The 24,754-nt window shown below is 45.3% G+C and overlaps 1 protein-coding gene across 1 annotated transcript in view; it reads right to left on the reverse strand.

Moving 5' to 3' along the window:
* Positions 1-24,754, reverse strand: part of Hydin (HYDIN axonemal central pair apparatus protein) — a 337,184-nt gene that overhangs the window by 8,873 nt on the left and 303,557 nt on the right. The window contains exons 67-82 of the mRNA XM_048437266.3: positions 24,430-24,590; positions 22,872-22,969; positions 21,677-21,875; positions 20,432-20,644; positions 19,443-19,581; positions 17,100-17,265; positions 14,757-14,904; positions 13,722-13,929; positions 13,055-13,276; positions 11,067-11,236; positions 8,377-8,575; positions 7,043-7,201; positions 4,979-5,256; positions 3,169-3,388; positions 1,848-2,060; positions 117-280 (exon numbers count right to left, since the gene is read on the reverse strand). Of these exons, the coding sequence (XP_048293223.3) occupies positions 117-280; positions 1,848-2,060; positions 3,169-3,388; positions 4,979-5,256; positions 7,043-7,201; positions 8,377-8,575; positions 11,067-11,236; positions 13,055-13,276; positions 13,722-13,929; positions 14,757-14,904; positions 17,100-17,265; positions 19,443-19,581; positions 20,432-20,644; positions 21,677-21,875; positions 22,872-22,969; positions 24,430-24,590 (2,957 nt within the window). The remainder of the gene's footprint in view (positions 1-116; positions 281-1,847; positions 2,061-3,168; positions 3,389-4,978; positions 5,257-7,042; positions 7,202-8,376; positions 8,576-11,066; positions 11,237-13,054; positions 13,277-13,721; positions 13,930-14,756; positions 14,905-17,099; positions 17,266-19,442; positions 19,582-20,431; positions 20,645-21,676; positions 21,876-22,871; positions 22,970-24,429; positions 24,591-24,754) is intronic.

Here is a 24,754-nt window from a genome sequence, read left to right on the forward strand (position 1 = left end):
AGTCTCTGACTGCCCCAAGCCTGACATTCTCTGTAAGCTCTGAGCAGGGGAAGGACCAAGCTGGGTGGGGAAGGCCATCTGTCTCCCTTCCCTGACTGCTCGCTCCACACCCTCACCTCTGGGGCTTGTTCAGCCAGTTGCTGATTGGCAGGAGCTCAACATAGGGAGTCTTACACGGAACCTCACGGTAGATATTGGCAACAGCTTTGGGGAGCTCGGCAGTCCCGTGCAGGGCATACAGCCAGCCAGTCCCATCCGGGAGGGGGAAAAAGAGAGTGCCCTTGGAAGAAGAAGAGACACGTCAGAATGACACAGAAGCTCCTGCCTGACCTGGAGGATAAAGTAAGTCTAACATTTTTACTTTAAATTTTAACTTTTGGTGTGTGTGTGTGTGTGTGTGTGTGTGTGTGTGTGTGTGTAGAGTGAATTCATGTGCAGTCACTTGGAGACCAAGGGAGGACGCTGCATATCTTCCTTTATTGCTGCCCACAATATTCCTTTAAGGCAGGACCTCTCGCTGGGCAGTGGTGGCACACTTTAGTCCCAGCGCTTGGGAGGCAGAGGCAGGTGGATCTCTGTGAGTTCGAGGCCAGCCTGTTCTACAAGAGCTAATTCCAGGACAGGTTCCAAAGCTACAGAGAGACCCTGTCTCGGAAAAAAAAAAAAAAGACAGGGTCTCTCACAGAAGCGGCAACTCGTCATATTGGGTAGAGAGTGAAAACTGAAGAGAATATCATTTGCTTCTAAGCACAGAGACCAGCTGCTTTCCTTTTCTCTGGGTCACCTGGGCTGTCCCGAAACTCACTACATAGACCAGGCTGTCCCGGAACTCACTACATAGACCAGGCTGTCCCGGAACTCACTACATAGACCAGGCTGGCCTGGAACTCACTACATAGACCAGGCTGTCCCGGAACTCACTACATAGACCAGGCTGTCCCGGAACTCACTACATAGACCAGGCTGTCCCGGAACTCACTACATAGACCAGGCTGTCCCAGAACTCACTACATAGACCAGGCCAGCCTTGAATCAGGAGATCTGCCTGCCTCTGCCTCCCGAGTGCTAGGATTAAAGGCATATATCACTACCACCCTGCCTAATTTTTAAAATTGCACTTCAAAAAGATTTATTTTTATTATTTTTATTTACACTTCTCTGTGTGAGTATGTGCATGTGAGTATAGAGCCTACAGAGGCCAGAGAGGGCATTGGCATTCTCTGAAACTGGAATTACAGGTGGCTGCAAGCCACCCAATATAGGTATTGGGAAGCAAGCTCAGGTCCTCTGAAAGAACAGCAAGTGCTTTTAACTGTTGAGCCATCTCTCTCTGGCCCTTAGATTACATTTTCATATCATTCATTCATTCATTCATTTATTCATTCATTCGTGTGTAAATGTACATACACATGTGGCATTACATGTGTGGAACTCAGAGGACAACTTGTAAGAGACACTTCTCTTCTTCCAACATGTTGGTCTTAGGGACTGCTCTTTTGCAAGGCTTGGTGGTAGGCACATTTACCCATTGAACCACCTCACTGGGTCTCTTCTAATTTTTATTACAGATACCATGATGTTTCTGATGCGCTTAAACTAAATATGAATTTCTTGATGCTTGGTCTAGGGCTTCATTTCAGGACTGAGCTGCAGAATTCTAAGAGAAACAGGCAATGAGGGCGCCACTATCTGACAACTGCCACGGCTCCCCATTGTTCCAGGATCTGGGTACTCACTCCTCTCTTGAGTATTCTTCCAACTCTGAGCTCTGAAACTGCCGTCAAGCCCTATCTACACAGCTCCTTGCTTCCCCTGTACCAGAAAGCAGGTGGGAGGCCTCAGTTTACCTGGTGCTTGCGGTTCTCCAGATTCATGGTGCGGGGCTTGTAGGTGATCTCATAGGGCTTGTTTTGCTGATGGGCCTCCAGGGTGATGAACTCGGGCCCCTCCCAGTGCTCGCCCTCAAAGATGGGGTGCAGACTCCAGGTCTGGTTGGTACGGTTTGAGAGCAGGATGGTCTGCGTGTGCCTGGAGCGTACCTGGCAGTTGAAATTCACCACCTGGGGGAAGCGGGACAATCACCTTCGGTGTGCTCTCCTCTGAATGTCTTCCAGGGGCCAGAGCGCTAGCGCTCTCTCTCTCTCTCTCTCTCTCTCTCTCTCTCTCTCTCTCTGTGTGCACCTGGGTGGGGAGCTTTTAACAGTGTTTCCCACAGTGAATCCCAGTGGACAATCTCCTTTCCCCTCATTCATTCAACAAATAGTTTTGGGTTCCTTCTTTCCAGTCCCATGTGTCCCCACACATAGATACACACATACACACACATGTAATTTTGAATCTGATTTCAAATATGAGCGAAAACATATTCTACTTGTCTTGCTCAGTCTGGCTTACTTCATTAAACATATGATTTTGAGTTGCATTCATTTTCCTGCAAAAGTCATGGCTTCACTTTTCATTACAGTCGTACACAATTGCATTGTGTAGTGGCTGAACACACGCTGCCAGTCAAATCATTTCAGTGCAGACATGAGGCCCTGAGTTCAAGTCCTAGCATCCATGTATGAGCCAGTGTGGCAGGGTCTGTCGGCAGCTCCAGCACTGGGAGGGTGAAGACAGCTGGATCCCTGAAGCTCCCTGACCAGCTAGCCTAGCTGAATTTATGAGCTGTAAAATATCCACCTCTACTATCCCCACCATCATGTCTCCCCTCATCTATGGGAAGTGCTTCTCATTAGTCTCTCTTCCTCTGACATCTGCCAACATCTGGTTTGACTCCATTAAGCACAAATCAAATAATGCCATTCCTCTACTCAAGACTCCAAGTCCTCCTGCTCCAGACGAAGGAACAGAATGCTTGTGTGGTGAGCACTTCACCGACTGAGTTATGCTCTGGTCCCTGTTCACAGTTCTTATAACAGAATTTTATCTAGATGGTCTCCTTGAGGCTGCCTTGAGGGTGTAATGCTTGTACCACAAACTGAAGAAAGAACATGAAATAAGTTAACAAAGAGGGAAGAAAGATTATTCAATCAGTGGACATGGTATGTGCAAAGTCCCTGTGGCAGGGAGGACCTGTACTGAATGTTCTATACAGTTGTTGAGGACTGAATTCCTTTGTTGGGCTTACTCCCGCCTTTGGCCCATCCCTGGCCAATGCCTACTTGCCTCTTTGATTGCAGGTGGTCCTATGCAGATTCCAGACAGGGTGAGGGACAGAGGATTTCCTCCCTGGATGAAGCAGGGAATGTTTTTATAGAGACTTTCCTTTCCTATCTCAGTGGGATGGTAGGTTACTTCCAAAGCAACCTCCATGCCTGAGGTGATGTAACCTTCTTCAGGGCTGATGGAGAAGTGAGGCTTCAGTCTCTTCACATCCCACTTAAACCTTTTCCGAGACAGAAGAAGACAAGAGAGATAGTATGGTAATATTCTGAGGGTATGCAAATAAAAGATATCACCAGGACTTTTGACAACTTGGTCCCTACCCTGACTACTCCCTAGGATCTAGGAGGAAGAAGCCCTGTCAGAGTAGAGGTGGTTAGGGAACATGGGCCAAGATCACTCTCTGGGTAAGGGAACTCTGCTCCCTCTTAGAGTTGGACTGGGGTGAGAAGTGGCTGCACTCCCTGTCCATGAATGACAGTTAGGGAATGTATGCATGAATATGTTTATGTGCTCCCAAGGTTACATAGCTAGCAGGCGGCTAGACTAGGACCACAGTTCCTTAAGACTGTGGCCTTGACCGTCCCATGCACTACCTGTTTAGATCCAGAAGGGTGATGACAAGGCCTTCACGTGAGAGTTATGTCTGTTCTTGGTGGCACTGGGATCTCGATGAGCCTATGTGGCCATTCCTGTGATCGGGCATTTGGTATGGGCAGAAGGCAGAGGATGAAAGGTGCAGAACAGTCCTTCTGAATCAGGGCTGCCATATAGCATCCTCTTGGTGGCATAACACTGACTCTATATGGTGAGGACCCCTGGGGCGTGTAGTGGGCAGCCTGGACAGCCATGCCAATTCATGAGCACTAAGAGGGAAGAGCCTGGGTTCTGGTCCTGTCTTTTCGTTTCCTGGCTGTGGAATCCCTAAACCTCACTTCATCTGTGAAATAATGCGGTAGAGAACCTACCCTGGAGACTATGTTGATTTCAGGTAAGTCTTCCCAGCCTTACACCCATGCTTACTGATACATATGTGATTTGGGAGAAAGTTAATCTTTTTTACACTTTATTTATACTAAAGCAGATTGTGAATTGTCCTACTAGTGTATTTTTTCTAATTCTATCGGATAGAAATGATGCCTAGAGAGCATGTTTTGTCCCCATAATTCTCCCCTCCTCCTACCCTCTCCTCCTCTCTCCATCCATTTCTCTCTGCCTCTCTTTTTCCCCCTTTTCTTTGTGATGCTGGGAATTGAACTCAGGGCCTTGTACATGCTATGCAATTGCTCTACCACTGAGCTACATCTCCAGCATCCCCTCCTCCTTTAAACAAGGTTTCATATAATCCAGGTTAACCTAGCCTTGGACATAGATAGCCAGAATAGCTGCCTTGAACTACTGATCCTCCTGCCTCCACTTCCCAGTCCTCAAGTGCTAGAATTATATAAAGTGTTCCACCATGCCTGGCCTCCTTCCTTCCTCCCTCCTTCCCTCCCTCCCTCCCTCCCTTCCTTCCTTCTCTCTCCCTTTCTCTCTCTTTCTTTTTTAAAGACAGGGTATCATTATGCATTTTAAATCCTCCTGCCTCAGTATCTCAACCACAGAGATTATACTATCGTATAAACTGCCTAGAGTTGTTGAGATTGAGCTGGGTGAGTCATGTGACAGGCATATACCAGGATTGCACCAATGCTTCTACCATGCAATCACGGGAGTAGCTGTTACTGTGATGCTTCATTTGAGGCAAGAGACAGAATTCAGAGATGCAGATGTCTGCTACGGTCTCGGGTGGGAGACACCGTGCCCATCCTACCTTGCACCCACATCGCCTGTGTTCATCATGACGATGCGTCGTGTAGCTTGTGTCTGATACACAACAGGACCAAAGGGAAGATGCTCCTGGTCCAGGGAAATCTCTAGGGCCTGACAGCAGCCACTAAGGAGAAAGAGGGGACGCAGCAGTCCCATCCATTCCATAAACACTTCCTCAGAGAAAGGTGGGACGCGCTTCTTGGGGGCAAAGGTAATTTCCAGCTTGCAGACTTCTTTGGGCTTCAGGGTGATATTGTGGAAGGGCTCCAAGGTGATGACCTAGACGGTGGACAATGTATGTGGCTCAGAAGCTGAAGGCAGGGAGGCTCCTCAGGCCTCAGTGCCTCTTGCTGGGGCTCTCAGCCCAGGGATCAAATCTCATGTTACCAGCTGTGTCATCTCTGATACATTACTCAAAGCCTCCCCTTCACTTGCCCTTCAAGAAGGGCAAGATCATGTCTGTAAAATGTGTGTCTTATGACAGGGATCCAACAGATATTAATTTCCTGTACTGTCCTATTTTTCATCTCCTCTTGGGCATTTCATTCTTCCTTCCTCCATGGTAGATGAAACAGTAGCAGGAAACGTAAAACAAGAAACATCAATCCAGTCTTTCTCAAATGTTCCCTAATGGGAGAGCATCAGGTTAAGTGAAATAAGTCAGACTCAGAAATACAAGATCACATGTTTCCTCTCATAAGCAGTCTGACTTAACTATATATATGTGTATATAGATATATGTATATGTGTATGTATGTATGCCATGCAAGGGGCAGGAGAACTACGGGCAAAGAGGAAGCAGTATAGGAGAGGGGAGCAGGAACAAGACAGGATCATGGGAAAAAAGAAATAACAAAACATTGCATACTTTTTCTCATATGCCAAATCTATATTTAATATCTAAAAACACACACATATGACAAGAAAGCAGAAGAGACACTCTGAGGAGAGGAAGGAAAACAGCAAGAACAGGTGAATAGGGATAGAAAAGGGGAGTTAGGGATGGTGACTAAGAACAAGGTACAATCACACACACGTGTGTAAAATGTCATAATGAGCCAGGTGTGGTGGCACATGTTCTTAATCCCAACACTCAGGAGGCAGAGGCAGCCTCCTAAATTCAGCACTTTGAGTTCAAGGCCAGCCTGATCTACAGAGTGAGTTCCAGGACAGCCAGGACTATACAGAGAAACCCCGTTTCAAAATACTAAAAACCCAAACTAAATCAAATCAAACCAAAGAAAACAAACAAAAGTCATGATGAAACTATTGTTTTGTATGCTAACTAGAAATACAAATAATAAAGAGGACATACTGCGACTAATAAAACTTAGACCCCAGGACTTGCTCAGACCAGCTGATTCAGTGTTTGGGAGATGATCTGGAACCTGTATTTTCTAAATTCCCTGGTGACTGTATTCTAAAGTTCAGGAGCTACTGCATAAATTCCTACGTGGCTTCCTCTTTCCCCTTAGTCCTGGTAAGAAGCAAACTCAAATCTGCCACAAGGAAGCCAACTCCTTACACTCTCTGTCCAGAGCATGGAGTGGCTGGCAGGAATGCATCGAGGCTGCAGGAGGCTGCAGGGAGTGAGGCGAGGGACATGGGAGAAAACCGTCCTGGGGATTTCCTGAACACCATGACTTTGGGAGCTAGCCTGAGGTAATGGCTCAAGACAAGTCACTTTAACAAAACTCTGGTTACTCACTAAGGGACAATTTAATATAGCCATCTGGGGGTAAAATTCACTGGCAGAGCACTTGTAAACGAAGTGAAAGATTCTGGGTTCTATTACCACCCCGAGAAAGAGACCAACAAACCAAGCAAGCAAACGCTGCTCCGACCAGGATGTTAGGGACTCTGACCCACTGGGAATGAAGAGTTTAGTTTGGATTTATGAAGAAAGGGGAGCAAGGAGTTTTCCCTCTTTGCATGGGATGGTGGGCAACATGGAGTCCCGGATGAGGTACTCTCTATGTTTCTTGCTCTGGCTGGCCTTTCACAGCCAATTTTTCTGTATCCTGCAACACCCATGGACCCCCCCCCCCCATTTCGCTACACTGACCTTGGCTTCCTGGAGTTCTGGAATGGAGAACAGGACGGACTGGTTAAAGGTGAGCTGCGCAAGGCTGTTGTTTATGATGGAAACAGTTTTCTTTACAACCTGTCCTGGCAGAACAGCTCCTAACTTCACGATCCTGTTGGCTGGATCTAGAACTAAGATCTGGGTGATCAGAAAGAGCAGGGAATAGATTTTGTCAGTCAATGCGGAAAATGAATATGACGCTTGTGTCCCGTAGAAGCCTGGGCAGCTCCCTCTTTTCATGGCATCACGACTTCAGGTCAGTGAGCCTTCATTACCAGCTCGCACCAACCCTGAAGACAGGAGCATTGGAACCTCTGTAACCTGTAGAAGAGATGTCCCCTCTCTGCACAACTCATCCCCGTCAATGTGCATCTCTCTCTCTCTCTCTCTCTCTCTCTCTCTCTCTCTTTCTCTCTCTCTCTCTCTCTCACACACACACACACACCTGTGACTTCTTTTTGTTCTGTCTATAAAAACTCACACAGTCTCTTGGATAGCGGACCATGTCACTCACGTTAACCCAGATCTTGCTACCAGTCCTTGGTCACTCATTTTTGGCTCACAAGGAGTTATTTCTAATTCTCTTTGGAGCAAGAGTCGTGCTTTGCGTTGACAAGACACACCAGGTAGTAATGTCCTATTGCTCCTGTGGCTTGAGGGGAGACAGCCACACACCTTCCCCTTGCTCATTTGTTGAAATATCCTATGCATTCTTGAGAATCTCGAATTTATTCAGGTTTCTCAAACTTTCTGTTTTGAGATATAAAACCTCCACCAGACATACCAGACATAGTTACCAGACGCCAGTAACACAGGGGTGACTATCAGGACAGGATCATTTCCTACAGATCTGGGTCACCCGGGCAGGAGGCATTCCTGAATGTAATCCTGGGACCCACAACTGACTGAGAACATTCACCAGTGAGGGTCAGCAGGAGGGATAGCTCACAGATGACCCCTATGTCTGCATAAGACATACCCTCCAGTGGGACGTTGCATGTGACACTTCTCCAAGAACATGCAGAACACTTTTTTTTTTTTTTTTTTTTTTTTTTTTTTTGGTGTTTGCAGTTGACAGAGGTCGCCAGTACAGCAAATCTAGGTCTGGGTAAGAGCTGGGATTGAGCCTGTTGTAAAAATTCCTTCCCACCTTCTATGATCAGGGACACTGACTTGGTGGAGCCAGATGATACTGGGTGGAGCATTCCCGGGAGCAGGGAAGAGGGGATGTGGAGTGGCGCACGGGTTCCAGTGGGCAAGAGTCTGGGAAGGGGAAGGAGGAGGGTTCCACAGCCCCACCCATGGTCTCTTACCTTCATCTCGGTGCCTTTGCCTTTGACTTCCACTATCTGTTGAGAGAGCCCATTGATTTCAAAGGGGATGAGCTCTCGGTAGCTGACAGCTTCCCGAGGGTAGAAGGTAATTGGAATCTCCAGTGTCTTCCCCGGCTTTATCACGTCCACACTGAAGTTCACCTCAACGTGTGGGGTGTTGGTGTATAAACAATCTAAGCTGGGAAAGACCCAGAGGAAGGGGTATAAGCACCGAGAAAGCAGAACTGGAGGGACTGATGGGTCCCCTGTGCTTTCTGGGCTGAAAGGTGAGATTTTCTGTCCTGCTGTACTAGAGCCAGGGGAGTCACCAAGGAGCTGGAGGGAATGGCAGCAATGACCAGCTCACGTTCCTTCAGGTGCAGTCAAGTCCCTCAGCCTCAGTCACAGCCTGAGGTGCAGGTGGGAGCAGGTCTCAAACCAAAGAGCTCACACACTCAATCCAACGATGCTCTTTTTCTTGAAATTTCCTCTCAGCGTCTTACACTCTCTCACAAGGGGACAGCTCTTCAGTCACTGGCTGACAAAGCTCGGCGGAGTGCAGTACATGTTCTAGAGTTTGGATCAGGATCTGCCAGTAACTACCCACGTGACCTGGGAAAATTTGCTCAGGCCACTCAGATCTGCTCCCTCACCTGTGAAACGGGGTTAGTAGCAGCTACTTCACAGGGTTGTTGGAGGGATTAAATGAGATAGTGACGAAGGCACTTTTTTTGATTTTGTTTTTTGCTTATTCTATTTAAATTTAAATTTATTTAAAATCTAAAAGTATTTGTCTTCATTTTTATATGTATGTATGTCTGGCCTGTGTGTGTACATATGTGCACTGTGTCTGCCTGGTGCCCTCAGAGGTCAGATGAAAGAGCACCTCCGCCCTACTCCCCTGGGCAGGAGGGCACCTAGACTTTTCTGGCAGAACTTCCCCGCCTCTTCCTGATGTGTTTTTGGAGAAGGAATTCAGCTAAACGGATGCACGGAGCTCAAGGCATTCAGTAGGCAGAGACGATATCGAATTGTAACAGGAGTACTGTAAGTAGATGATATTTAAAGCATTTATTTTTATTTTGTGCATGTGTTTGCCTACATGTATGTACACATGCCATGTGCATGCCAGAGGTCAGAAGAGGGTGTTAGAGCCGCTGGAACTGGAGTTATAGATGGTTATGTGGGTGCTGAGAATGGAATGTGGGTCCTCTGCAAGAGTAGCAAGTGCTCTCAACCACTGGACCATCTCTCCAGCGTGTTAGATAAGATTTTAAATTTATTCAAAGCTAAATAATAGTCTTGGGATTTAATATCTAGAATAATAACAGCAACAGCAGCAAGCAGTTACTGAGTCCCAGGACACTGTTCTCAGTATCCAGATGTGGTCTCCTGCTTCAGGCAAGGAGATTATGTATAGAGAATTTAAAAATATAAAATACGTTTGCATGGTGGTGCATATCTGTAATCCTAGTACTCAGAAAGCTGAGATAGGAGGATCATGCATTTGAGGCTAGCCTGGGCTATACAGTGAGCCTTCATCTCAAAAGTAACAGACCATATACTGCCCACAACAGCAAAAACAAAAAGAACAAAAACAAAACAAAGTTGCTCAGTGTCACAGCTATCAAAGAGCTAATATTTGAACTTGGATTTATGCTATTTGATGTGGTAGTGACAAGACACACACAGTAATTGAAATCAATTAAAATTAAATTAAATTAAAATGCAGTCCTTTGGTTGCACCAAGCTACTTATAGCTAAAGGCCATCATATTGGACAGTGAAGATAACAATATTTTTCCATGGCAGAATGTTCTCTGCGGGAGTGATACAGAGACCTGTGCATGAACACAGCTCAGTGGCTCAACCAGATTCTCTCTCATTAGGTCTGAAAAGAGACCTGGACCGAAACCTTCCACAGGGCTGATGCAGACAGCCTGGGTTTGATCTGGAAGATTTAGGCTCAGCACAGACCTGCTGTTTAGTGCAGAGCAATTCAGTTTTTAACTCTCCCAACCTCTTTCCAAATCTATTGCACAAGGAATTTGACACAAGTCAAGAAGAGGATGTTTAGCAGGCAGCTCATGGATGTCCAAGCACTCATATTAATGGTGGAGACAGGGACCCAGGATTCATGCCACCTGTGCCGAACCTTTCCCACCATTTCTGTCTTGGTCAAATGAACACAGTCTATCATCACCTGGAAAAAGATTCTCAGTTGAGTAAGTTTCTTTAGCAGGTTGGTCTGTAGGTGTGTCTATGGGACATTATCTGAACTGTTAACTGATGCAGGGCCCAGCCCACTGTGGGTGGCACCATTACTCCGGCAGGTGGTCCTGGGCTTTATAAGGGAATGAGCTAACCATGAGTCTGAGGGTTAGCTGTGAAATGGCATTTCTCCATGGTTTCTGCTGTTCTTCCTTGGTTGTGAGTTCCCTGGTTGGAGGCAATGCTCAACCGAGTAGCAAGCAGTCCTGGCTTCAATTCCTGCTCCAAGTTCCTCTCTGAACTCCCTCAATGATGGACTGTGATCTGGATGTGCTAAGTGAAATAAACCCTTTCCTTTCCTAAGCTGTTTTTGGTCAGAGAGCTTCATAACAACAACAGAGGTGAAAGTAGAAGACAGGACTTCCGCTACATGGAGTCCTTATGAAGACTCAAGTTGTTCTCTCTGTGACAACTGCTTACCTCATAGACGTTTCTTCTTTGTTGGTGACAATGAGAGTTTGTTTGTATGGGGGCATCCCAGCTTGGTAGATGAAACAAGTCCCAAAGTTGTGGCTGGTGAAGGAGAAATGGACAGCAGGGCTCACAGCACAGCCTAAGATGCTGCATACAAATGTTGGGCCATGGCTGATCTGCAAGGAGGGATGGACCAGAGGACTGTAATTAGAGGCAGGAAGACAGGGCAATTGCAGCCACAGGGTAGGAAAGAAAGTGGTTGGTACTTTAAGAATTCTAGGTCTCGGGGTGCCATCTCCAGAGTGTCTGTTTCTATAGGACTGGCTTTATTTGTTTACAATAGCAGCTCTAACCAGAATCCACACTGGCGCTTGTTCTGTGCCCACCGCAGCGGTTCAGCTTGAAGACAGAGTGAAGGGCAGAAGTGGCTAGTTAACATACAGGGTGGGGCTGTGGTTGCCAGCAGGCCGAGGTGAAAGGCCAAATTTCTCACCTTCCCTTGTGTTTCAGGGTAGCAACTGGATAAAGTTCTGTCATTAGATTGTAAATAAAAGATAAAAGGGAAGCTGGGTGGTGATGATGCATGCCTTTAATCCCAGCACTTGGGAGGCAGAGTGATCTCTGTGAGTTTGAGGGCAGCCTGGTCTACAGAGTTAGTTCCAGGACAGCCAGGGTTACACAGAGAAACCCTGTCTCATAATACTACTAGTACTAATACTAATGATGATGATGATGATGATGATGATGATAACAGATAAAGGGGGTCTCCTTTCTTGATTAAATGGGCAAAGCCTCTATCTATCTGTCTGTCTATCATCTATCTATCTATCTATCTATCTATCTATCTATCTATCTATCATTTATGGGTATTTTACTTGCATATATGTATGTGTACCACATGCATACAATTCCTGTGGAGGCCCTGGGGCAGGGGTTACAGACAGTTTCCAGCTGCCATAGGGGTGCCAGAAATCAAACCCAGGTCCTTCTGAAGAGCAGCCAGGGCTTTTAGACACTGAGCCGTCTTTCCAGACAGTTCTTGGTCTCACCCTGGAATGCTAGAGGTAAGAACTGATGACTTCCTCAACGGTATCTCATTCTCAAGATATGCACATGTCCATGTGATTGATGCATGGCTGGCTTGATGCCAAGGAATATGCTGAAGGTTTTCAAAGCCCCCCTGCAAAGCACATTCCTCTAACTTGTCCCTTTGTTCCTAAGTGCAACTGCCACTTTAGGGGGCTGCAGCTATTCAACAACTGTGACTGGTTATTCTGGACAAATGTCCTACAAGGAAAAACAGGTGTAAAATGGCCAAACTTTGATTTAGTTGAGATGGAAAGAAACTCTATGAATAGAGGTTCCCATTGGACTTCAAGACTGGGGACATGGCTCATGGGTAAAGGTCACGCACACACACATGAACGTCTCGATTGGCATAATAACGACAGCTCCTTTGCAGTGGAGCTTTTGAGGCAGTGTAGACCCACTCTTCCCGCTCCAGGGGCTAGGAGGTTATCTGCCTGCGTGTTCACTGCAGAGCTCTTGACTTCCGAGACTGCCACAGAGACTGGGGATGGTGGGAGGTGGGAACAGGGCAAACCGAAATACTGTAGACCTCACTGCTTTTATGGATTGTATCATTCTGTTATAAATGCTTCTTGGACAGTCAGTTTCTAGATTTTTGAGAAAGTTGGTTTTGCCAATGCTTTCCCTGCTGTCAGATGCCCTTATCTGACATCTCTGACATCACCGTTATTTTTTTTAAATATTTGTTTATTTATTATGTACACAATATTCTGTCTGTGTGTTTGCCTGAAGCCCAGAAGAGGGCACCAGATCCCATTGCAGATGGTTGTGAGCCACCATGTGGTTGCTGGGAATTGAACTCAGGACCTTTGGAAGAGCAGGCAATGCTCTTAACCTCTGAGTCATCTCTCCAGCCCCCACACCATAGATTCTTTCAGCGTTTGGAAACCATGAAATGGTCTCACCTTGATTTTGAGCTCCAGGCCCTTCAAGACGCACTTCTGATATGGTTGGAAAGACAGGTTGGCAGGTTCTGACTGCCCCACATCCACGCTGTTGTCAGTAGGCGTGAAGTCTAAGTACTGCAACAGGGCTTTGGGCCCAGAGAGCTCTGCCTGGTAGCTGAAGTTGAACTTGCCAGTGTTGATGAAGCTGAATTCACACTGAACACACTCATTCAACTCTACCTAAGAGACAGAGGGAGAACAGAGCAGTGGTGAAGAAACCATCGCTCCCTTGTCTAGGGAGAAATGTTCTTTGGGAAATAAGAATAGAGAGTGATATTGATAAGCTAGGTGCTATTAGCTGAATGGCATTGGATATCCCAGAAAGACCCACCAAGTGTTGGGGTCCTCCTATATCTGGAGTATAAGTTGGTAATTTAATTCTTAGATCTTTCTCAGCTGTGAAAAACCTTTCCTGTTTGCTTATTGCAAGTGTTCATGTTCCTCCCTACCATATTCATCCTCTAAAAATTAATCAAAACATTCACATCATAACTACCTAATTCTGGGGATGGATTTATTTGTCTGGTCTCCCTAGTATTTGAGACAGGAAGATTCATCTCACACTCCCTGTGCCATGTCCCCTAGCTCAAGGCAGAGAGGCAGTAAGGGCCTTGTTACCCCTTACCTCGTAGAAGTTGATGGTGTTGACCTGGTTGGACATCAAGAGGAAGGTCGAGCCTGTCCGTTCCCTGCACTTGACCTCTGCATTCATAGTGTAGCCCTCGGCCTTAACATTGAGTGTCAGAGGGTGGGCTTTCTTCTTTACATTACAGATCAAATTAAAGTTCACATCTCCTTCTTGCTTTGGTGTGAAGAAAATATCAATTGGGAAACTGATAGGGAGACAAGATAGCAGATTAACTGACTATTCCAACCTGTGGAAATCTCATAAAACAAGAGTCCACTGGATTAGTAGATACACCCTGAGCAAAGGACACCAAAAACACAGCTCCAAATTAAGTGAATTTTAAAGATTTTCCAGGCAAAGCCAGGTACTGTTTTGTGGATTCATACACACAAGACAATGAAGAAAATGCTATGGACATGAGAAAAAAATTACTGAGATGGAGACTTAGAATGAGGGCTCAGCGGTTAAGAGCACTGGCTGCTTGCTATTCCGGTGGACCAGGGTTTTTTTCCCAGCACTCATATGGCAGCTCACAATTGCTTGTACCTCCAGTCCTAAGGAATCTGATGTCCTCGTCTGGTCTCATCAGCATTTCATACATACGGTGCACAAGCATGTAGGCAAAGCACCAAACACACATTAAAAAAAGGTTAGAATTCTCAATGCCCCATAATTAATCAAGAAAGAAAACCACTAGGGAGTTAGACAGGATAGAGATAAAACTATGTATGTATATATATATCTTAGAGTTGGGAGAGGTTTTACTTTTATTTCTTTAGTTTTTTTTTTGTGTGTGCATGCATGTATATACATCAACAGAATATCAACAGAATGTGTGTGTGTGGAGGTCAGAGGACAACCTGTGGGAATCAGTTCTCTCCTTCTACCATGTGGGTTCTGGGGATGGAGCTCAGGTCATCAGGTTTGGTGGCAAGGGCCTTTACTACTGAGTCATCTTGATGGCTCAGAAGAGATTTTTATAGATGACAGGCCTGGGACCCTGCATCCCAAGGACTTCATTTTTTCACTTACCTGGACAGCGGTGGGATCCAGCCTTCCATGGGACACACGGTCAGGCTGTTGTTGAATCCTTCGGAGAAACGGGAGTTATCCTGGAATGCAAAATTGAACCCTTGCTCCTCCTTGTTGATAATCTTCACTGTCTCTCGGGCTTCTCTGCCTGGGGAGGAAACACGGGCCCTCAACAAAGGCCTCTGCCTAGTCAAGGAGATTGTAATTGGTAACACCCCACACATAAGAGGAAGGCTTCACAGAGCGATCTTGGCATCCCCGACCTCTGCAACCTTGAACTGCCTCACTTCCTTCTGCTTTTCCAGTGACCTTGCTCCTGGAGGGATTCCACTTCTCCCTTTGGAATGTCTCTTCCCTAACTGACTGTTCCTTCTAGAGGGTGGATTCTCTTCCCTTGCTCCTTCAGTCAGGAGTTGTAATGTCTTCTTGGGTCTGATAGGAGTGCCCCCTCATTCTCTTTGAGGGCCTGCATCTCCACAAAGAATCTCTATGTTGAGTTCTTCTGAATTTGACCTTAGATGACCCTGGGCTTTCTTATGTAGGATTCTGACTCAGGATTCTGCTTTATCTTTGGCTAACATTACAACATTTATTTTTCCACAAAACTTTAGGCTCATCTTTTTCAAGTCCCTTCCTCAATCCTGGGAGAATGAGGCTATCAGATTTCACAAATAACTTTTATTAGCATAAATATGAACAAATATGACTTGGGACATATCTATGCTAACATCAAGTCTATCTGACATTAAAATTTAACTGTGAATCCTGTGCAATCCTAGCTGGGATTCTAATTGAAATTTGATTAAGTTTGCATTTAATTTTGGAAGAATTAACCAAATGTTTAGCTCTTATTTGGAAGCATTTTAATGTGACTCAACTCTTGACACAGAATTGTCAATTGAGAATTGGATTTATCTTTGGATATTGTACATTTAGTTAGCAGTAAATAGAGTTTTTATTTTTGTTTTTGCTTCTAGGTATTACAGCAAAAAGGGATGAAGTTGTTGATTTTTTGCACATTGGTCTCACCCAGTTTACCAAATGATCTTGATTCTAGTAGTCTCTCTCTTGACTCTTGAGGCTTTATGTGTACGAAATGATTCGCCACAGCAACGTAGATAATTTTTCTTCCTCCCTTAAAGTTAATGCCCATTATACTTCTTTTTTTTGATTTTTCATGATTGTTACAATCTCTAAGAAAATGTTCAGTTCTCTTGCCTAACTCATTTTAATTCCAACAACTTCAGAGGCTTTATTTACTACAGGACACTGTTGGCTGCTCTCTTGCTATAGCTTAATAGCCCTTATGTTTTCCTGCAACCCTTGATTTATTACTGGAGGATTTTTGAGAGTGGAGACAGGGAGGAACTTCTGAGGAATTTTCGCAAGGACTTTTTGGTACATCAACATGATTGTATGGTTCCTCATTATAGACATAATGATTATACTGAAGTCAACATCACTGCATTCCTGAGTTACACTCTTCAGATTGTCTGACTTACTATCGTGAACAATATTGTCGAAATAGACATCTCATGAATCACTTAAAAGTTCTTTGGCTGTATTTGTATTTCACACTCCCACTCATATCCATATGAGAGACGCATAGGCATCTGATGGTAGCTTCCTTTACATCACAGGTCTCTGCTGGAATGTTACCTTCTCAGCACCTACCACATTCCTATTCTTTCTATCCTGGTGAAATCTTTCTTATTACATGTATCAACCTATGGCTTACTATGTATTTTACTTGGTTTTGTTTGTCTCCTTCCCATGATTAGAATGTAAACCTGAGGACTTCATGATTTATTTTAGAGTATTCCCATTCCACGGAGGAATATTTGGGCCAATCCGGTATCTCCCTACCCTCTGTACTGGAGAGTGAACCAGGGCTTTAAGCGTGTTTGCCAAGAACTCCACCAGTGAAGCCATAGTCCCCGCCAGCCCATCAATAACAATTTCTGAACCCAATGGATGTATGAAAGAAGTTAGAGGAATCTGAACACTGTAGAACAGACCAAGCACCAACCAAACACAGCCCACAGCCTGGAGGTGTAGAGACATGTACAATGAAGAGTCTGTGCAGGCCCTACAGGAACCTGCCCAGGAGACTCTGGGACTCTATAACAAACCTCCCAGGTATTCTCAGGGTGTTAGGGTGTGGCTGCCAAAGACAGCTGATGGAATTGAGATCGGGAGAAAACTATCACATGGCTCTCTGATAAATGACAGAGGCTTTCTGATATATCTCTTCTGGAAGGCTCCGAGAGGCGTGCTCCCAGAATCCTTGATGACCTAAGGCCATGTCAGCTCAAAAATGAAAAACTGACTGGACCACCTTACCAATGAGGAGAGAGCTGAAGTTGAGATGTGACTGGTCAAGAGAGATGAGGGGGTCTGTGGTTTTGCCCACCAGCAGGAAGGGGACCGAGATATTGTGTTCCGGGATAGAGAAAGTCCAGAATGCTTCTGTGATGTCCAGGTGAGCAGGTAGGAACTGGAACACAATCTAAGAAGACAATTGAAAAAAGGACAGTGAGAGGCACTTCTTCCTTGTCCTTTTGGAGACCTACTAGTGTGAGGTGACAATTTCCCAGGTTATTATTACCGCCTAAAAGTAGGTATGGCTATACGAGCAATGTCAACCAGTTTGCCCCACCTTTTGAGAACAGAGTCATCTATGCCATTCACAGACTATGTTGATTATACTGTTGTACTCTGTGCCATTCTTTGGATGGCATGGTTGTAGCACAGTGGACTGGACTGGCACCAATTCCAAAGACAGACGACCCACGTGTCTGTCAACAGTCTGGCATATAGCCCAAAACCAGATCACTGGTATTGGTAATGATATAGATCATTACCGGGGCAACAAGATGGCTCTCTCCTCTGCCTGCCTGCCTGCCTGTCTCTGAAATTCAGAAGAAGATAATGAGTTACTGGGCTGGATGGCAGTGGCACCGATGGGGATGGACACCGTGAAAGTGAAGTGGGTCATGGCATGCCACAATCTGTCTGCTAAGCGAAGATACAAAGGAGCAAAAACATAACAAATAACAAATAAAGATGGAGGAAACAGACTGGTAGAGAGAAAATGGAGCAGATTGCTAGAAAGAAGCAGAAAGATCTGGAAGAAAAGTCTGTTCTTAAAAGTTACTGTAGGTACTTCCCCCCGGGGCTAACATGAATTTGTACTTGATCAATCAGGACCGAATAGAAGAATAGCATTTGGCAAGGTCCATGCCAATGACAAGATAATGCAGGAAAGATGTTCTGGAAATATGCCACACCAGGGACACCACTGTCACCCCAAATCAGCACAGTCTTGGATGACAGATTCTGCAACTGGGCAGGGTCTTTGACACATTTCTGGGCTGCAGAGGAGTACATCCAAGAAGGACCACAGCTATGGGGAACCTAGCTCCTGGATCCTATGTTGAATTAGTTGGCTTTGGGAACTGTCAATATGTAGAGGCCAAGCGGAGAGTCTACAAATACGCTTTGTTTTGTATGGGAAGGGTTAAAAATAATGTGTTTACTACCAATACATAGGATGGAGAGAAATCCAGAAATTTGGTGTTTTCAGAAAAGTGTAGGAGAAGAGGCCAGCCTGGGTCTATTTGTCTGTGTGGTGATCATCTGCCAGAGGAGAGGAAGAGCCAGCGGGTCCTGGTGTCACCACTGCCTATCACCCCCCTCCCACCTGCTTTGTTCATTTGGGTGATCTTATGAAAAGCATTAGATATTTTTTAAAAAGATTTTATTTTTAAATTATGTGTATGCATGTGTCTATGTGTGGGTATGTGCATATGGTTACATGTGTCCAGGATCCAGAAGTGACAGATCCCTTTGGACTTGGAGTTATAGGCCTGCTATAGGTGCTGGGAACTGAACTTGGGTCCTTTGCAAAAGCAGAAAGCATTAACTGTTGCCTCTCCAGCACCAACACCAGCATTTTAATTTAATTCTTTACTTATGTATCTGTGTGTATGCACACGTACATACGTGCGTGTGCACATGTTTATGTGTGTATGTGTGTGTGTGCCGAGCACAGATGTTGAAGGTCAGAGGATGGCTTGTGGGGGTTGACTTTCTCCATCTATCACGTGGCTCTCAAGTTTGGCAGCAATCACCCCTATTTGCTGAGCCATCTTGCCAACTACCAGAAGATATTTGAATTCATAATTTCCATTTCATGGACTTATTGTTACATACAAGATCCTCTGTAGAACTTACTGGCCATGGAGCCTACATGTATACTTTGCTTGTCAAATTTACATATAAATCTGACCCTCTGCCCTATATTATTGTGGAGACATTTAGGATCAAGTCACAAGTTAGGACTCTGTTCTTACTTTTTGCCTTTTTTCATTGGGAAAGTAAAGACATGTCCCTTTGTTGCTGCCAATTTTTTAGATATAGACAATTCTTAAAGTCCTCATACCACAAGCCCAGGAATCCCCAGATTTTTATGTCTGGTTCCCCTTTGCTCCTTTAATATATTCTTAAAATCCTGGCAGATACTGGGGCTTTTTCCACAGTCATCCAAGAGAGTGCAGATCTATCTTCACACTGGGATTATACTTGATAGCCACTCAGTAAATATTTGCTGATCAATAATGTTCTCTCTTCACACATTTGCTATGCAGAGATGGCTAGAATTGCGGGGTTCCCAGCCACACACACCTCTGCTTTCTTTTCGGGATGAATGACACCCTTTTCTGTAAGGCACACAAAGGCTGGAGGGTGCTGGAGGCTTTCTGCTTCTTCAGAGGTCCAGCAGAAAGAGTAGGTGCTATTGGTCGGGTTCAGGATGGTAAAGGTCCTGGCCAAAGGGGAAAATTGATAGCAGAAAGTGAGGAAAGGCATTAGAAAAATTCAAGAAAGTTTAGGTAGACCCCAGAATTGTCACAGTCTCCTCTTAGAAACCTCCTCTTAGAAATGATCTGAGAACTTCATTACTGTAGAAATAAAAAATGCCACCTCCCCCTAGGATCTAAAGGATAATGGGAGTCCTTAACTTTGGAGTGATAATGCTCCCAAGGCCATATGTGTCAAGGGATGCTCTGTGGTCAAGGTGGGGAGTGAGGGAATACATATATCCAAATATATATATTTCATTTCACACACGTGTATATGTATATATGTCCTAGAAATGCTGAAGCATGCATGGGCAGCCTGTATATGGTGGTTCTGTTGAACTTATCCGTATTGGGTTTCATTGTTTAAGTTGATGAGAACAACTGACCAGGTCTCTTCCTCAAGGGGGCACCAGATCTCATTACGGAGGGTTGTGAGCCACCATGTGGTTGCTGGAAATTGAACTCAGGAAGAGTAGGCAGAGCTCTTGACTGCTAAGCCATCTCTTACAGGATGGCTCAGCCGTTAAAGGCTAGGCTCATAACCAACACACACACACACACACACACACACACACACACACACACACGTGCACGCGCACCAAAACCCAAAACTCCCCCTCTGTCAAAATTATAGACACAGGATCCAGCTTCATTCATGTACCAGTTCTCTGATATTAAATATCTAGAGCAACCCCCAGGACATCAAAACCATGTCTAGGTATCAGTATAGCTGGTCTCTCTGAATTCTTTCTCTGAGTTCTTTAGAAGGACAGACGGGTATGAATTCAGCCAATGCAAACCCACATGACTCACCGGAGATTCTTTCCTCCTATACCCACACTAGTGAACTCAATCACTCGGGTGTTTGGATCGAGAGGCCCAGCGCCTGTTCCTCGGAGCTCTGGGTTGCGCCGATGACCTGTGATATAGTCTGATTCCTTCAGGTCAAAATGACAGAACGGCAGGATGCTTCGCCCTCTTGTGACCAGAACAGGGCCTTGCTCCCCTGATGGCAAGTTGGGAATTCTGAAATGACAAAGTTATTTTAATTTGATTTTATATCTGTTGTTGCTTTCTTAGCGGGTTGGAAATGGATATTCTGTCCAGCAGAATGTGAGTTCTGTATGAGCAGAAGGTGGCTTTTCTTGACCGACAATCGTATGTGACTTGACTGGCAATTCTACATAGTACGTATTCACTAAATGTTAAATGGATGAGTGGCTTGTGTATGAGAATCCTGAGTATGGATCCCTCTGTGCACTTACATGTGGCTCCAACCTTTTTCCTCCTATCAGTGTTAGATGCTAAAAGGAGTGCTTACACTCTGGGTCTACTCCTAGGCACCTGATAGATTACAGGGAAGGACCTGGAAATCCTAAAAAGAAATTATCCTAAGACCCTTATAGACTGTGATGCTTGTGAACAGATTCAGCCTCAAGGCCGAGCAGAGGCAACCCTAGTGTGGCACAGGTCTCTGCAGTGTGAGAGCCAGGACTCACAAACTCTGACAGCGTGTGTAGTCTCCGTCATCCTAGGACAAGGCTTACAGAAGAATTCCCCTGTGGAGAAAGTACCACATCTGGGACTTGCACTGATGCATGTCTTTGCTTGTTTTTCTCTCACTAGATACCAAACCAGACCAGATCCCCCATCCCATATTCTCCTCCTATCTTTGTTTATTGGGCTTACTGTGGGCCAGGCATTGCTCCAAGTTCTCTGCTTAAATTAGCTCATTATAAGGATTGCTGCTTGCACTTTGTATATGAGATAGAGGAGTCTCAGAGAATGGAGAAGGACGCTCTCTCAAAGGGTAGAAGGTGCCTGGTTGCGAATTACTCTTATTTAGTGGAGTACTGTATGTGGCCAGGAAGGGAGCAGTAGGCAGGTGGAAGCAATGGGTGAGTTGATAAGCGGGGCTTAGACAACATTCTCCCTGTTCTCTAAAGGCTGGCCCTTTTAGACTCCCAGGTTCCGAGGTATCTAGGGTGGGAAAGAAGGACAGAGGTGGGAGGGAAGAGGAGGGTAAGAGCTAGAGGCTTGGAGAAAACATTTCCTTACTGGCAGTACAGGGTGCTCTCGAACTCCCCAATGTCCATTGGGGAGAACTTCACTTTGATCTTCTGAGTCTTCCCAACAGGCACGACTCCCGAGGAGGGTTCCACGGAAAAGGGGGATGGAGAGACTTCAGGCCAGTGGTCCAAGGCGCTGTCCAGGGTGCTGCCCGTGCCCTGACTAAGCTGATCTTTCTGACCGGAGCCTGAGGGAGGATGGAGAAAAAGCGATAGTCTGCAGGGACCCTGGGAGGCAGCCCACTCACAAGTGCTTACGGACCTTCAGTGACATCTGGGGACCATCTCTTATAGCAGGTATATTTAACCCTGGGCACAGTAGAAAGGAACCAACTCATTTCCCAGGTGACTTGTGAAAAACACATATATTAATTTTATGGTGTTTTCAGATTTATTTCCTTTTGGGTCAGAGAGGGTAGGTCAAGAAAGGGTTTGTGGGTCTTCTACACCAGGGTGATGAGCTATGAAGAGAATTGGTGGAGAACTATTGCTCTAACATAGGGGTTTACAAAGTGGGAGTCCATGGCTAAGGGCCCATTCGAACAGCCTGTGCGTGAGTCTTCACAAGTGAAACAACAACAGCACTTTACTTACCTGCCAGGTGTGGGGCCCTTTGCTAGTGCTTTGTGTGTGTAAGCTATATATACACACTTTGGCCTAGGTATATATTCTTTCTGGAAAAATAACCCAGAGCTTTCACTGGCTTTTCTTTCTTTCTTTTTCTTAAAGAAGATTTATGTTTATGTGTACAAGTGCTTTTCTGCATGTATGTATGTGCACCACATGCATTTCTGGCGCTACAGGGATCAGAAGAGGGTGTAAGATTCCCTGGCATTGCAGTAACAGTTGTAAGTCACCTTGGGAATGCTGGGAACTGAGCCCTGGGTCCTCTGCAAGAAGCAGTCAGTGCTGGGGTATTTCTCCAGCCCCAGGACAGTTTTTAAAGTGGTCTGAAATCTTCCAGGTTGAGAACAGGAAGATAAGATTCCTAGTGATAAGGGATGTGAGCCATCAGTCTGGAGGGAAGGAATCCGGGAGGGGAAGAGGCCCACACGGCTATGCAAACCCCACAAAGCCAATGCTCTGCCATCCCTTGGCTACTTAGAAAGCCCTGTCAGGACAGCTGACCTTCTATGAACAGGTGACCTGGGTCAGGCCCTGGGGTTTATCGGCATTGAATTTACCTTGATATTCTGGCATGGCAAAGCTGACTGCCTTGCAGGTATCTTCCGAGGTCCAGTTGAATTCTAACAGCACATGTCCTGTGTTAACGAGGTCAAACCTGTGGGTGGATCAGGACCAGATTTCAGAATGTGCTGTCCATATTTGTGCCCTGCCCGAGTGCCGGCTACACTGTTTTTCAAAGGCAAGTCACTTCATTTCTTAAGGCTTTTAAAAAAATGTCTGAATTATATTCTTTTGTGCACATACATAAGTATGTCACATTTTCTTTATTCATTTGACAGTGGACACCCAGGCTGAAGCTCTGGCTGCTATGAAGAGTCCACACGGGAGAGCAAACATCTCCTTGACATGTGGATTGTCCTTCCTTCGGACACACGCCCGGAAGGGAGCTAGCTGAGTCACATGGTAGGTCTATTTTCAGTTTCATTTTGGGAAACCTCTTTACTGTCTTCTATAAGTCTGTCCATTTCAGCAAAATGGATGGAGCTGGAAGACATCATGCTGAACAAAACAGACAGAGAAAGGCATGTATCATGTGTTCTCTCTCACATGGGGAAGTTAATACAGTTAATCTCAAAGTAGAAGAGTATGGCATAATGCTGACTGGGAGCTGGGACGGGTCCGAGGGAAGGCACGGACAGAGAGAGGTCGGATAAAAGGTATCAGAACGCAGTGCAGCGGGAGCAGTAAGTCAGTGTGCTGCAGTCTACAAAAGCCTGCCTTATACTTTATAAGGAACTAGGGGACAGGAGTCTGATGGTTCTGCCTCCAGATAAATGTTAAGGAAATGAAATGCTAATTATTTTGATCCAATCATTACATACTGTATGCTTGCACTGAAATAGACACTCTACCCTGTAAATAGGTACCATTATTACATGTTAGCCAAGAAGCAAGTATAAAATAAAAGGATTAAAAGTAAATACACCTATGTGTAGTGCACATCTTTAATCCCAGTACTTGAGAGACAGAGGCAGACTAGTCTCTGTGAGTTTGAGACCAGCCTGGTCTATATAGTGAGTTCTAGGCTAGGCAGAAACACTTAGTGATACTCTGTCTCAAAAAAGCACATTTTGAGACAGAGTCTTGCTGTTATATAGGTAATTATAGATTAGAGCTCAAGATTTTCTGATCTCAGCCTTCTGCAGAGTGCATTACCATGCCTTGCTGAAAATCTTTTTAAAAAGTAATTTTTAAAAGCAATTTCATCAGAATGCACTCAGTTAATGTACTTTCTTTTTTTAAAAAAACAGATCTATTTATTTATTTATTTATTATGCATACAACATTCTGCCTCCATGTCTGCCTGCAGGCCAGAAGAGGGCACCAGATCTCATTATAGATGGCTGTGAGCCACTATGTGGTTGCTGGGAATTAAACTCAGGACCTCTGGAAGAGCAGGCAGTGCTTTGAACCTCTGAATCATCTCTCCAGCCCAAAGCACTTTCTTTGTAAAAGCTGCAAATTATTTATGTAAAGATATAAAGAACTTTAAAACGCCACTGTTTAGCCCTTAATGACAGTTTTCCTGGTAGTCTTAAGCCTTCGGAGACTCACTCGAACACTCGGGTCTGGTAAACCAGCGTTTCCTTAAAGAAGACATCATTCGTATGGCACTGATACGACGCAAAGTCCACATTGGCGCTGATCTGGATCCGCAGCTCTCGGTAGTTTTCCTCTACTATCGAGTGGGCTGGCTCAGGGTCTGTCTCTATTACCTGCAACAAAGGCAGTCACATCCTCAGCAGCCCGCAGGAACACGGGGACGGCACACTACTTTAAGCTACCGTGAAAACGAACATGAACCCACAGATGCAGCGTAGGGAGACATGACTGGTACCTTCAATAGGTTGGGATGGAAATGAACAACCGAATAACAGGT

The sequence above is a fragment of the Myodes glareolus genome, chromosome 22 (assembly GCF_982192425.1).
Source record: "Myodes glareolus chromosome 22, mMyoGla1.1, whole genome shotgun sequence".
Taxonomy (NCBI): domain Eukaryota; kingdom Metazoa; phylum Chordata; class Mammalia; order Rodentia; family Cricetidae; genus Myodes; species Myodes glareolus.